We start from the raw sequence: 15221 nt of genomic DNA on the forward strand, positions 1-15221 counted from the left end.
ACAAATTTTAAAAACATTTTTTTAAAATGCACTGCTTGGGGGGGGGGGTGCTCATTTTACCCAGGGGTTACACCTTTAACCCAAATGGCAGCTCAAATTCATTGGATGTTGAGAAGCTAATTTTACCTCATGGTTATTACATTTATAAATTAACAGTGAACTAGTGCAAGCTATTGATAGGATTTTTCTTTTACCTAATTGGAATTTGTTTTTGCAAGTAAAGATAAATTAATTAAAATTATTTAAAAAAAAAAAGAAAGAAAGAAATAAGTACGCCATCAAAGGTAATTATATACTACTATTTTACTATTTGACTATTTTAATGATAGGCTATACTACATAGACTACACAAGAATGGGTCAGGCTATTGAAAAGGCTATAAATAAGCTATAGGCTATATTTACTCCATTTTACTTTCATTTTGCATTCAATTACTTTATGCACAGCTGTCGGTTTACCTATTAAATAAATATAGCAGTATAATATGTTTACAGTGTATTAGCCTATTACAAATAAAAACTTTAACGGGGTTATTCTGTTCGGTGTTATAATCCAGTAACATGCATCAGAGCTGTGAAAGTGTCGTGTTTCTGCTCGTCTCGAGCCCCTCCCTGAGCTCCGAGCTCTCGGTATATAAGCCGGACTCTGGCGCGCGCGACGCGAGCCGCTCTGGAGTGCGCGTGCAGGGACGCGAGATGAAGCGCTTAACTTTGTGTGCCCTGGCTATCACCTTAATCGCGACAGTTTTCGCCGCGAAAACCCCGTATGAAGCGGTTCTTCAGCACAGCAGGATAAGAGGAAGATCCCATGGGTAAGAGCTGTTCCGCAGGGATCATACTCTTGATTCTTTCGATGATTATTATAAAGGCAGATAAACACAAATAAAGGCCATCTGGTTTATATGCAACCCTACTGATCATTTTCCCAATACCACTGAAAAACTTTCCTTCTTTAGTCCTGCAAGCATGCATTGAGCATTTGGTGCATGTTGGGAAAATGTAAAGAAAGCTGTGTTGATTTGATTTGTGTTGCAGCCCCAATGTTTGTGCTATGCAGAAGATTCAAGGAACCGATAAGAAGTATTTCACCAACTGCAAGCAATGGTATCATCGCAAAATATGTGGCAAACCAACGTGAGTTACCACAGATATCTTAAAACAGAAACTGAAAATATCTATCTATCTGTCTATCTATCTCTCTATCTATCTATTTATCTGTCTATCTATCTATCTATCTATCTATCTATCTATCTATCTATCTATCTATCTGTCTGTCTGTCTGGTTGTCTGTCTCACAGTATAACAGCATTTTGCAAATATTATTTTACTGCAAAAAGAATGAACCAGTGTATTGGATTCAGTGAAGAGTTCTTAGACAAAATACCATTGTCTTTTTAAGTTGCAGAGGAAAAAAAAAATCTCTCAGGACGTAACTAGATGGAAAATATTTCACCAGTTGTCATGCAAGAGTCTTTTCCCCTCATTTATGCAATTAGATTTACATTTATTATAGACCTTTTCATCTAAATTACCTGAATGGGGAATTCATCACATATATTCATAGGGTTGGACAACTTTGGTCAAGCATATTCTAAAATAATAACCTTTTGAAGACCTGAATAGGAAATGTCTTGTTAAAGTGTTAATGACTTTAACTATAGTTATATATGTACATAGTAGACACATGAAGCATCTATATAACGGAACAGTGAACAGGGTATCTGAGTTCAAGTTGACAGTAGATATAGAAGAACTTTGTCTAGTAATGGTATCCATATGTCTCTTGGTAATTGGCTTCAGTCTTCGTGAGGTTAAATTGCCTGACATCCTGAACATTGCATTAATGTGAGGCTGACAAATCTTAGTGCCTCTCTGTCTGAAAGCTCTTCAGTGCAATAAGACCTGGATCACAATTACAACTTGTAGCAACGCTGTTTGACTGACATCCACTCGATGTCCCCACAGGGGGAAAAGTTATTATTGGTTACACGAACATACCACAGACAAATATGTGACCCAGGACCACAAAACCAGTCTTAAGTGTCATCTTCATGGAACATGATCTTTACTTAATATCCTAATGATTTTTGGCATAAAAGAATAATCGATAATTATGACCCAAACAATGTTTTTTGGCTATTGCTACAAATATACCCCAGCAACTTAAGACTGCTTTTGTGCTCCAGGGTCACATATATAAGAGTTCAGGGGAAAACTGCGTATTCAGTGTCTACAATGCAGAAATCAAACTTTAAAGTATAAAATCACGGGTGTAAATGAAGCCGATGTTTTGGCACAGGACATGATGGATGCTTATTAAGAATGCTGGAATGGAGTCTGGAATGTTTATTTGCGTCTAGATTTGAAGACATTATGTAACAGATTAATGTTGTTTTCATAAGGTACATCAACAAGTGTTGGGGGTTGCTTAGTGTGCAGAAGTTTTGGAATATCCCAGTGTATTCTGGTTTAGGTGATACTTTGTCATAAAATAATCAGGCTTATTTACACCGCCGTCCAAAAGATTAAAAATACACTATAAGTATAAAAATTGTGAAATATAATTGCAATTTAAAATAACACTTTTCTATTTGGGAAAGATAAATGATTACTCCAGTCTTCAGTGTCCCGTGATTCTTCAGAAACCATTCTACATGCTGATTTGCTGCTAAAGAAACATTTTTGATTAATATCCGTGTTGAAAACAGTTCAGCTGCATTATATATTTGTGGAAACTTTGTAAAAAAAAAAAAATTGTGGTTACCTCCTTTGATCAGTTTAATGGATCCTACTGAATAATAGTTTTAATTTTACTGACCCCAAACTATTATACAGTAGTGTACATTAAAAAAAATGTTGTGGGAGAATGACAGTGATTTTTTTCTAACTAATAATTAGTTGGTTTTGCCTGTTATTAGTCATACATTTAGTTATTTTTTTCTTTCCAACGCTGTCTGTTTGGCAATTCTGCTCCAGAACAAGATTTAAAATCACACCGGAAAATCTTGAGACACAGAAGGACTTGTTTTAATCATCTCCCCATGTTTCAACAGAGTTTCTTTCATAGCCGTTCTCAAGAAACAAGAAGGAAGTCAGAGTTGCTGTGGGTGCTTGGATGCTTTTAGGAAATGACTTCAGTTGGGACTCCTGAAAGTCTTACATCCCCAAACACACACAAATCATTGAGACCAGGTCTCAAGGAGTTTTCCATTCACTCCGATGTCTGTGAGAAAAAAAATGTTGAGCCTTGCGGTGAAAGGATGTACCTTGCTCTGGAAAGCCCAAGGTTGGGTTCTGTGACACTTAAGTTCACTTGATTTACAGAGTTTCTTTGGGGTTTGGAAGTATGGGGTTTGAGGAATTTTGTGGGAACAATTGCACTCTTTGTATGGTTGGTCCATAAAGGTCAGTGCTGTGAAACAGGATGTTTCCAGGTCACTTGAGGAGACCAATAACTTTTTTCACAAATTACTACCCAGTACTCTTTTTTTGCTAGCCACCTGGTACAGGCACTTTATTTTCACAGAATTTTTTTTTTGCTGAATATCAGTGGTTATATTGATACATAGATTGGTTATCGCAATTATATGATTGGATGAATTCAGCAAACCTTTTAAAAATGATAAAGATTTTTTAGCCTTATCTTCTGTTTAAGAAAAAGCTTATTATATTGTCACCTCTGGTATAAGGAAGTGAGGCATTTTAGAAGATGCAAAATGACGAATCAGATGACCACCCACATGTAGATTTCAACATAATACAGTTTTCACAATGCTTTTTGGAACCACTTGAAAGTGCACAATATGTAACTTATGTGGCCAAGCTGTTTATTTTGTGAGAAATCTATGGCTACCATCTTTGCTTATGTTGGCAGAGGACAACCAGAGGTTGAGTTACCATCTGTTTTGATAATCACTTCAATCTGTTTTCCTCTTCCGTGTGTTTTACAAGTCTGTCCCATGCCTAAATGTTAGGATTGTTGACTTTGTTTAGATTTGCCTTCTAGTTTTTCACTCGATCACTGTCTAAGATGCTGTGGGTCGCTCAAGATAGCATACTAACAATTTGTTGAGATTGGTATGTCAGCAACCTTTGAAAAAATATAACTCAAATACCTAAATGCACATACCATGGAATATATCATCAAAGTATCTTCAAGGTTTCCTTATCAAAATATCTTGTCAAACAACTGTAAGTCACGATGTGGGATGAATTATGCAAAAGCAAATTCTTATGTTACACAATAAGCAGAAATATATTTTTCATTCAAGTTTATAGTCTAGTAATGGCTCTGAAATAGACTTAGTAGTCTCAGTACAAGCACTGTGTCATTGAAAAACCCCATTTTACCCTCGTGAAAAAATGCAACGTTTATTTCTTGGAAAAACAAAAATTTTTAGTAGTGCGTTAGTAATAGTGAACTGGTAAAAAGTGATGCATATAAGTATTAAATGCATTATTAAGAGATCATAAAATCTTTCAGAAAGGAAACGTTTAAGGAAAGTTGCATGTCAGTCTTCAGTATTGCACCTTTGCATGGTGGTTCCTTGGAATTTCCCATTGTTTTTATTGGCAGGACTTCTGGTGTTAGAGTTCCCTCTCAGGAGTTTCCCTGGCCCATACCCTACCTCTGGATTCTTCAGCTACCAAAGGAAATTAGATTTTATGACCCTCTAAGACAAACTCGAGCACAGACCTTATTTATCATGGAAATACCTGGCACAAAATAAAAAGAAGAAGTACAGTATAGCTTAAGCCATGCACTTTAAAACGCATTTCACGAGTGTGTTGTTCACAGCCCTCACAGTAATAAAGAGAGAAATATAGACCTGATTTCCTGCAGAAGTTCCTGAAGAACTCCCATCTGTACAGAATCTTCTATGAAATCCACTGAAGTGATGTTTTTAACATTTCTTTGTAGGGTGGTCAGCTATGAGTGCTGTCCTGGTTATGAGAAGGTGATTGGGGAAAAAGGCTGTCCAGCAGGTACGTTATTATAAATTGTGTGCATGAAAAGGGGTTTGTTATGATGACATAACAATTAAAAAATGTATTTATTTTTCAAAGCTCTACCTCTGGTGAACATCTTTAGAACCTTGGGTGTGGTTGGAGCCACTACTACCAAGATGTACTCTGAAAGAGCGAAATTGCAGGAAGAGATCGAAGGTCCTGGCAGCTTCACATTCTTTGCTCCAAGCAATGAGGCTTGGGCTGCACTTCCCATGGTGAGTTCCCACTAGTGCGTCTCCATACATCATGTAGAAGAAATAAAGAGTTTCCTTTCATTTTAGGCAACGCAGAGTTCCCAAAATCCATTATAATTGTAAAAACAGCTAAATTATTAAGATTAGCTCAATGTCATTTCAAAATGTGCTGTAGGAAATTCTGGATGCCCTGGTGAGCAACGTCAACATTGAACTCCTCAACGCTCTTCACTACCACATGATCAACAAGCGCTTGACTTCTGAAGATCTTAAGCATGGCGCTTCGTTCCCCTCCATGTATCAGGACTTTGATGTTCATATCCACCATTATTCTAATGGAGTAAGTTCAGTTTGGCTAAAAACCGTAAGTGCTGCTTGAACCAACAAGAATCTTGTTTAGATGTTCTCAATGGAAATATGTTGTTTACTTTCTCTCTGTGTATGTAATGCTGTTGAGATTTGTGTCAACTGGTGTATATTCCAAATGATTTGCTGTGAGGTTTTGTGTACTTAACCAATCCTATGTTTTGTTGCAGGTTGTTACAGTGAACTGTGCAAGGCTTGTGAAGACAGACCAGCATGCCACCAATGGAATTGTGCATGTTGTTGACAGAGTCATCACCGCCATTACCAATAATGTCAACTCTTTGATTGACACTGATGATGACCTGGACACTCTACGGGTAGATCTTATATAGTTTTTTTGAGGGAATTTGCTAGTTCAGAAGGCATTTAGTAGTATAAATAGTACAAAGTCAATTGAACGACATCATTTGCTTTTCATTTTAGACTGCGGTTGCTGCCGCTGGCCTCACCAGTCTATTGGAGAACGAGGGATCCTACACCATCTTTGCTCCAACCAATGAAGCCTTTGAGAAGATTCCTCCAGAAACGCTGACCAGAATTTTGGGAGACCCTGTTGCTCTCAAAGGTTTGCTTTTGCTCTTTTTCTGCAAGAAGCAATTTTCATTTTACTTCCAAATATGATGCATTTCTGAGGAAAACTGGATATTCAGAGAGAAAAAAGTGAGTGGGATTTAATTTATGTCCATTGGGAATTGATTGGCTTGTTAAAGGTAGGCGTTTGTCTGTAGCAGAATGGACCCGGGTGGAAGTTGGAAGTAAGAGGGATTTGTTCGTAATGTAAGCCAAGGAGGAAATTGTTTCAGCATCCAAGCAAGCTATTAGACTGTGCAAAAGATTATGAAGACAAACATTTGGTTAGGAATAATGTACACTTGTGATTTGTGTATATTAAGAGCAGAAACATGCAGAAAATATAGGAACTATGTTGAGTTTGGGTTCATGTAAGTGTTACCCCATAAACTTCCCAGATGTTGCAACATCAGTTTCATTTTTTGTGTTTCCAGAACAGTTGTCTTGGTTTCACAATTGTGCTGATGTTTTGACTTTTTTTGGTCTCCACCCACTTTAGATCTGCTGAATTACCACATTCTGAAGAACCTGCACTGCTCTGAGTCCATTGTGGCTGGAACACCTCTGGAGACCCTGCAGGGCACCGTGCTGGAAGTCGGCTGCAGCGGCGAAGAGATGACCATCAACGGCAAAGCCATCGTCACGCAGAGAGACAAGCTTGGAACCAACGGAGTCATTCACTACGTCAATGAACTTCTTATCCCTGACTCAGGTTTGATCTTTAGAAGATCTTAGGGCCAGATTTACTAAACAGGGAATAATTAGTGTGAGAGCACAATCCCTCAGTGCATGAAATGAAGAACACAGACACAGCTGGATCATTTCCAAAATGACCAACGCAATCTACTAAGAGCAGTGCAAATTAGCATCTGGTTTAAGATATGCTTTTTCAGCTGTTAAATTACGGTACAAAAAACAACAAAACTGACTAGCTCAAACCTTGCTAAACTTGCATGATTCATTTAAATACTCTCATACCATAAAGTTTGCTTCGGAGAGGGAAACTTCAACAAATGCATAAGCAAATAAGGTCTGGATAAAAAATAATTGTCCATGTTCCATGCACAAATTTTTCACTGCATGCCTTTAGTAAATCCTGACAGTAGTTTCTCAATGCCAAAAGTAGGTCTGCGCTGGTGCAAGCTGTTAGTAAATCTAGCCTAAATCTCAATGTTTTTTTCATGTGAATTTATCAAAAAAAAGATATGTACAAAATGCAATTGATACATACAGTAATTTGATTACACATATTTTATTTTATATTCTATTATAGATATATGTGTGTGCATGTGTGTGTGTGTGTGTGTGTGTGTGTGTTTCTATGTAATAATTTCTAAATTAATTCATGCTGATTTATTTATTTATTTATTTATTTTGAGGACATAAAATCAGATAATAGGAACTTTTGATTATGTTCTAATAATTTAGGATGATACAAAAAGAGCATAATGGTATTTTTTGAATTTGCAATACATGATATTTGTACATTTATTTATTTCTTTTTTGCAGAAAATGTAATTAATGTTTCTATATACATGCATGCATATTATACACATCATTTTAAATATTTTTTATTTATTTGTTTATTTTTAGCCAAGACCCTCCTGGAGCTTGCAGAGGGTTCAGTTGTTACTACAGCCTCCAAGTTTTTTAAAGACGCCGGTCTTACTGATCATCTCATTGGCTCTGAGTCTGTGACTTTATTAGCTCCGCTGAACGATGCATTTAAAGGTTGGATCACTCCATTTTCTTTGAGCTACTGTAGCAACTGAGCATTACGAAACTCTGAAATAACTGTAATTGTGTAATTTGCATGCAGACAAGAGTTTGGCCATGACGCCCGACCTAAAGAGACTGCTGAGAAACCACATTCTCAAGGAGAAGTTTTCCTCTAAGAGCCTTTACCATGGGCAGGAGTTGGAGACCCTTGGTGGATTGAAACTCAGAGTGTTTGTGTTCAGAAATGTAAGTCTTGAATTATGCACATGGGAATGATTCAACAGAAGCTATTTTTAAACGAAGCATTGATATCTATCTATACTGAACAAAATCTTAACAACAGATCAATACTTTCATTTTCCTGACAATGGTTAAGGAAATAAATCTTTCTTGACCACATCTTGCATTATGAAACTCCCCATTTCCCATCTCTATCCATCAAACCCACATAAGAGCCACGTTTGTCTTTTTAGCCATGTTATAGCTGGCAGCAAGGTTGGTATAGTTCAGTCTGCACTCTCACATTTCTGCTTTGTAATGGAATTCACAGACCACCGGAAACCTCTCCTTTGGATCACCTTAACGTTTTCCACAGACCGCTTCATGCATCATTTGTCTTGTGAGAAAAGAGAGCTTTGAAACAAATGTGCTGATCTGTTTAGCCAATAACCTCAGGCGTTTCACTTTGCAGACCCTGTGCATTGAGAACGCCTGCATTGCTGCACATGACAAAAATGGCCGCTATGCAAATATGTTCATCATTGACCAGATCCTAGCACCCCCCATGGGAACTGTCATGGACGTCCTGAAGGCAGATGATCGTTTCAGGTAAGCACGTTGATGATAATCCTCACAGTGATGTCGTTGAATTAAATTCTAGTGTCAATTTCTCATCTGAATGTTATTTCAAACCAGTATGGCTTTCCGCTGTATATATTCAGTACTAGGACAAAAGTACATCTTAAAGTTGAATCAAATGTGGCCTCACTGATGTGAATGGCAGGTAGTGAGAAGACATTTGTAAACAAATTGCGTTTGGTGTCAAAAGGCACCAACAAACCAAAGCTATTGAGTGGTTGAAAGACCAAATTCCACGTGCTTTTCATTTTTCAACATTTTTTAATTCCCCTTTTGTATTCCACACAAAACATATAGCTGTATGGGCTTGGATCAGTGTAATTTTCGTATCAGTGAGATACTATTATAGTTTTTATTATCACTTTTTATTTTTATATTGTCAGTTTTTAATGTTTAGTTAGTTTTAATAATTTTTTAAAAACTTTTCCATAATACTATTCTATTATTATTTTATTCCGTATATTTTAGTTTTAGCTTTTGTTATTTTACTGCATTTTTTATTATTTTAGTGCAAACTAGATTTCAATTAAATCGAAAATATATTTATTATTTCATTCTAAATTATGATTATTTCATTATATATTATTTCAGTTAGTGTTTATTTTATTTCAAGTAAAGAATAATTTTTTATGGTTTCAGTTTTAGTTAAAAATAACCGTTTAGAATGAAAAGATTTAATATATATATATATATATATATATATATATATATATATATAGTTTTTTTGTTTTGTTTTTTTTTTACTTTAAAAAAGGTGATTATGACCATTTAAGCCATTCAAGAGGTATTTGAGAGTACAAACGATTTAACCTCACATCAGTGGCGAGTTAACCAAAAAAAGATTTTCCTCTATAAAGGGCGTCTTATTGAAAGGGGACTTGCAGCTGCCGTTTCTCCCCCACGTTCAGTGTTTTTCGTAATGATCTTGTTCTTGCATGTTCAAACTCGATGCTGCAATTTCTTCAGATTTCTAATGACCCAGGTGGAATCTGAACTGTCAGTCTAACTGTCTTCTATCGCCTAAAGATACACTCCTAATAATGTGCATTAATGAACTCTCATCTGTACAGCACTTTGGTTGGCGCCATTCAGAAAGCAGGCCTGTCTGAGCTCCTGAACAAAAAAGGGACCTACACCTTCTTCGCCCCCACCAATGCTGCCTTCAGTGCAATGCCCCGCGCCGACCTCAACAAACTCATGAGTAATGTCTCCTGTGTTACCATATGTGTTAGAAAAGCAGATGTTCAGTCCATCATTACACACTAACTACACGGATTTGTTTCTATGGGAACTCTGCAATCAGTTTAAGTGTTTGTGTCTGTGCAGAATATACCTACATCTGTTGTTCCCTTGCTATTTCGTACATAGGAGACCCCAAGGAGCTGGCAAACCTTCTGAGATACCACATTGGTGAAGAGTTCCTGGTCAGCGGTGCTGTGACCTCACATACCAGAGTGACGCCCCTGACAGGAGAAAAACTGGAGCTAGGCACTGTCAGTTCTCAACAATCAATTTCATCTTATTATTGAATCCAGAAATAGATTTTCTATCTTTAATAGAAGTGAAATCTAAGCCAACAAATTGGTGTACTGATGTTAAAAAGTCTGGGGTTGGTACGTTTTTTAAAAGAAGTTCACCAAGTCTGCACTTATTTGATCTAAGATCAGTAATATTAGGAAATAATATTACATTCTAAAATAACTGAAAAACATATAAATATATTTATTCTAGAATTTTCAGCAGCATGAGTCCAGCCTTCAGTGTCACATGATCCTTCAGAAATCATTTTAATATGCTGATTTATAATCGGGGTTGGAAAGAGTTGTGCTGCTCAATATTTGTTTTTGTTTTTTTAATTTTCTGATAAACAACGTTCAAAAGATCTGTATTTATTTAAAATAGAAATGATTTGTAACATAAATGTGATACAAATCGTTACTGTTACTATTAATAGCATTCGTTTCTTCTTCTTTTAAAAAAAAAAAAAAAATCTTACTTACCCCAAACTTTTGAATGGTAGCACAGCTCGGTTCACCCAAGGGCAAGGTTGGGGGTTCGAATCCCACGGAACACATGTTAGGAGAAAATTGTTAGCTTGAATGCAATGTAAATCGCTCTGGATTAAAAGTGTCTGCTAAATACATAAATATATGCTGTTGTTTTGCAGAACAATGTCAATTTAAGGCTTCTCCACAATTTTGTTTTCAGTAGAAAAAAATAACATGAGTTTCTTTTTTAATCTCTTTTGTTCAGCGTAACTCCACTGTATACGTGAACAGGGTGCCTGTTGTCGAGACTGATCTGATGGCTACCAATGGAGTTGTACATGCTGTTGATGTAATCATAAAGCCACTGCGTAAGTCATAATCCAGTTTTTCTTAAACTTTATGATAAAAGCACTCTTATTTTAGAGCATGCAACTCTATTGTAGCTCCTAAAGTTATGAGTGACCAGGCTGAAGACTCAACAATCAGACGCACCTCTGCTGTGAGGGTTAGTATGTCATCAACTGTTATTTACTAATAGATCAGTGTTCATATTTAATTGCTTTCATCTTCGCTTGCTAACTTTTTGTCCGTATTTTTGCGCTTGCATTGTCAAAATAAATTAAATATATCTTCTTCTCTATTTTTCATCCCAGGCTGGGACTCAAGGAATGAAAAATGGTGTGTACGCATTCTTCACTAACGTTTAGTTAAAAGTTAAACTGTCTCTTCAAATTTGCATGTGATTGCACTGAAAACAAAATGAAAGAGAAAAGTCAAATGAATCTTAATAATATATTTCTTGTCACATTACAGATGATCTCTTCCAGAAGGTCCTGAGAAGTCATAGCAGCAGAACAATGTCTCGTGTTCAGTAAACATTGCTCTACAAAGTAAAACTGTAGTTCATTTTAACCTCCGCCACTTCAAAAGGATGGAAACACACAGTTGAGAGATAATTAAAGGCTGAGAAAATCCAGGCAACAAAGTACATAATGCTGAAAGTGGAAACCAGTTCAGCATTGCAAGATTGTGACTTTTTTCATGTGCCAAAGACCCTTGGATGAAGAGCTGTGGTTTCTAAATATCGCAAAATTCATGACATATGGCACTTCATGTGGTTTGGATATTCATATGACTTCTGTTTTGGAATTTCAGTCTGAATTATTTGAATAAGATGTTGGTTCAAGGTTTTTTCTTTTACATTTTGTATTTCTTTTTATTGTTTTGTAATGATTTGATATACCTGAAGCATGTTTGCATGGTTTATGCTGGAACAAATGCTATTTGGGCACATTAAAAAATTCATTTCCCATGCATGGTCTATAATGTAAACTTGTGCAGCTTATTTGTTATATTATACCAAAGATGTTTTGTGAAGAACTGAAGATCACTGTCTGCATATTTCTTAATAAAAATGACCATTTTGTAGCCACAGAGTTATAGTTTACATATAACTAGCTAGTGCCCTTGAATGTAGTTTGCGCTGTCTGTTACAAGCCAATTTGTCAGTTCACAGAGCTGAATTCACAATGTGGTGGATTGTCATAATGTGGCGAATTATGCGTGGCAATAAAAAGTCTCACTCGGATGATAATTTAAAAGTCTGCTTGTTCCCATTATTCATAAATCATTTCTCCACATTTCCTGTTTGAAGTCCCCCTGCAGTCGCTAATTTTATCCCTTAAAACTCATCTTAACTCAGTAAAACATCATATTTCAATATTTCCCCCATGAAAATAATTTTTTCATGCTATTGCGTAAAAAAAAAGCTTAGATCTAATTAAACATGCAGGGTTCTATACACTTTTTTTGTTTGTTTTATATTCATATTAGAATTTGCATTTACACTGCACTTACAAATTGCATAAATAATGTTATGAAATTAATGTTTTATTAATGTATCTGTATAAGATGATGATTATGATCCATTCATTTATTTACATATTGAAAAATAAAAAAGATGTAAAAATAGTAATTGTAATAGATTGTAATAAATAGATTGTTATCATGTCTAGAACAGGTTAAAATTAATTGAAAACAAAAACAGGTATAGGCCTGTAAACAAATTAATAAACAAAAGTGAGAATTTAAAAGTGAGATTATGAGGTAAATGAGATATGAAATAATTGATACCAAACAGTTGCATTTCGAAAAAAAAAAAAAAAATTATCATAATAAAACTGCAGGAACACAACAGTGTACACTCTAAGCAACTGATGGGAATTATTCAGAATGAATATATTTTCAAAATATTTCACCTGTTTTGTGACATCTTCTTCTCCCATTTGCTCTTTTTGACTACCACTCTAATACAACCAGGTACAACAGTCATTTCTCAAATATCTACATATTTATTACAATACTGATAAATCTTCAAGCTACGAGAATAGGCCCACTATTTGTCTGGGGTACTCACATACTCAGGGAAAATAATTGTTGAATAAATTATGTTATTATTGTTTTCTTTGCGCACAAAAAAAAGTATTCTCATAGCTTCGTTAAAATGAGTTGAACCACTGATGTCACATGAACTATTTTACTGATGTCCTTGCTATGTTTCTGGACCTGGGAACATTGCAGTTGTGTTGTTCTACGAAGGGTCAGAGATCTCTCAGATTTGATCAAAAATACACTCTTAAAAGTAAAGGTGCTTCAAAAGGTTCTTCAAGCGATGCCATAAAAGAACCATTTTTGGTTCCACAAAGAACCATTTAGTCAAAGGTTATTTAAAGAACCATCTTTTTCTTACCTATTGATAATCTGAAGAACCATCTTTCGCCACAAAGAACCTTTTGTGAAAGAGAAAGGTTCTTCAGAGGTTAAAGGTTCTTTAAGGGACTGTTTAGAAAAAAAGGTTCTTCTATCGCATCCTGAAGCATTTTATTTTTAAGAGTGATTCTTAATTTGTGTTCCGAAGATAAATGATGGTCTTGCAAATTTGGATAGCATATATCTGCTAAAGGTGAATTTTGCTTGTTACTGTTTAAGGGTACACTAAAATGTTCAGCAGATGACCTTAAAGCAAGTACATGTACTAAAAGCAATAAAATATTTATTTTAATTTCATGCGGTCTTTAAAAGTTCTAGTTAGTTATCCTCAACTCACAATTATATGGTTCATTGCATTTTATTATTTACATTTAGCATTGTGCCCCCCCCCCCCCATTCATTACCCTATCAGAACAGACGTGCCATTTTTGGATCCCAACCAACCACTGGAATGCAAAGATGCCTCTGCTATTTTGCTTTACTGTGCTTGTTATATCACCGCATACACTCTGGAAACATTTGAGGATGGTAAACAGAGCTTCTGTACCCAGCAGCGGTCCTGGGATGGGATGTGATGGGATGTCTCAAAGCTGCCCAACAGAGCTGCAGTAGGAAGCATATGTGCACAGTACCCTTTCTCAGCTTTCAGCCCAAACGAAACATTCCTGCTGCATTTTGCTCCTACAGCAAGACACTGGCAGCCTGTTTTGTGTCTCGGAGGGCAGTGGGGTTTAGTGCTACTGGAACCTGCTGGCAAACACACTACTTAAGTTATTATTACAGTATACATGTAACAACCAATGGTCAATGTGCTGAAAAATATTGAAGATACTCTCATCTCTTCTTGCTAAACCATGTTTATCCCGCCGTTAAAATCATTACAGCACTGCACGGAAATAAATGTCAAGTCTAATAAGTCTCCATCTGTATTACATTCAGAGTTACGCTGTAGGATGCCTGAGACGTTTATAAATAATTTGATGTCTGTTTCCCTTTAGTGTCAATCCACAATAATCAGAGGTGTTTTTGTTTTTCAGGTTTTTTTCTTGTCCACTAATTTGACCTTCTAAATTTAAATTGGATTATCAGTATTATTGTTATATCTGGCATTATTAATGGTGATTTACAATCTGCTTTGGACCAAAATGCATAAATCTGACATTTTTATTTGAAGCAGTCTCCTGTAATGCCTCCAGCTCACCTACACATGCGATTGTAGGATATCTTATATCATAGGATATCTGTCTGTGAACGATCTTTCTAATGGGAAACACGTGTGGCCATTAATGGCTCGATATAATGTCGTTTTTCACTCTCTGTATATCAAAAATGTGCTTCATGTGGTTCTACATCTACATCTACTGTATCTATTCAAGTCAAAAATATAGAATTTGTCTGATCGAACCTGAGTTCATTAGGTTACACCATTTTTTTAAGGAGTAGTTAACCCCAGAATTAAAAATGACGATGAAATGTATGATGAAATAATGATGAAACTCATCATCAGGCGATTCCAATATGTAGATGAGTTTGTTTCTTTATCCGAACAGATTTGGAGAAATGTAGTATTACATCACTTGCTCACCAATGGCTCCTTTGCAGTGAATGGGTGCCGTCAGAATGAGAGTCCAAACAGTTGATAAAAACATCACAATAATCCACACTACTCCAGTCCATCAGTTAACATCAGTTTGTACATCTTTTTGCTTTTCAAGACGATAACTTATGAACTGGAGTGATGCTGATTA

General features: G+C 35.9%; 1 protein-coding gene across 2 annotated transcripts; it reads left to right on the forward strand.

The window, feature by feature from the left end:
- The first annotated feature begins 648 nt into the window (after window positions 1–648).
- Window positions 649–12305, forward strand: LOC113114251 (transforming growth factor-beta-induced protein ig-h3-like). Of its 2 annotated transcripts, XM_026281118.1 has the most exons (17): window positions 649–811; window positions 1035–1133; window positions 4921–4985; window positions 5067–5224; window positions 5379–5543; window positions 5740–5886; window positions 5993–6134; window positions 6639–6851; window positions 7733–7870; window positions 7959–8104; window positions 8550–8686; window positions 9787–9917; window positions 10085–10209; window positions 10970–11072; window positions 11148–11209; window positions 11358–11382; window positions 11518–12305. In XM_026281118.1, exons 1-17 carry the CDS (start codon window positions 696–698, stop codon window positions 11577–11579), a joined length of 2034 nt encoding a protein of 677 aa, XP_026136903.1. In that variant the 5' UTR covers window positions 649–695; the 3' UTR covers window positions 11580–12305. The 2 variants fall into 2 exon arrangements, with proteins under 2 accessions (XP_026136903.1, XP_026136904.1); XM_026281119.1 differs by lacking the exon at window positions 11148–11209.
- Window positions 12306–15221: the final 2916 nt, after the last annotated feature.

Source organism: Carassius auratus, chromosome 14, assembly GCF_003368295.1.
Source record: "Carassius auratus strain Wakin chromosome 14, ASM336829v1, whole genome shotgun sequence".
NCBI lineage: Eukaryota > Metazoa > Chordata > Actinopteri > Cypriniformes > Cyprinidae > Carassius > Carassius auratus.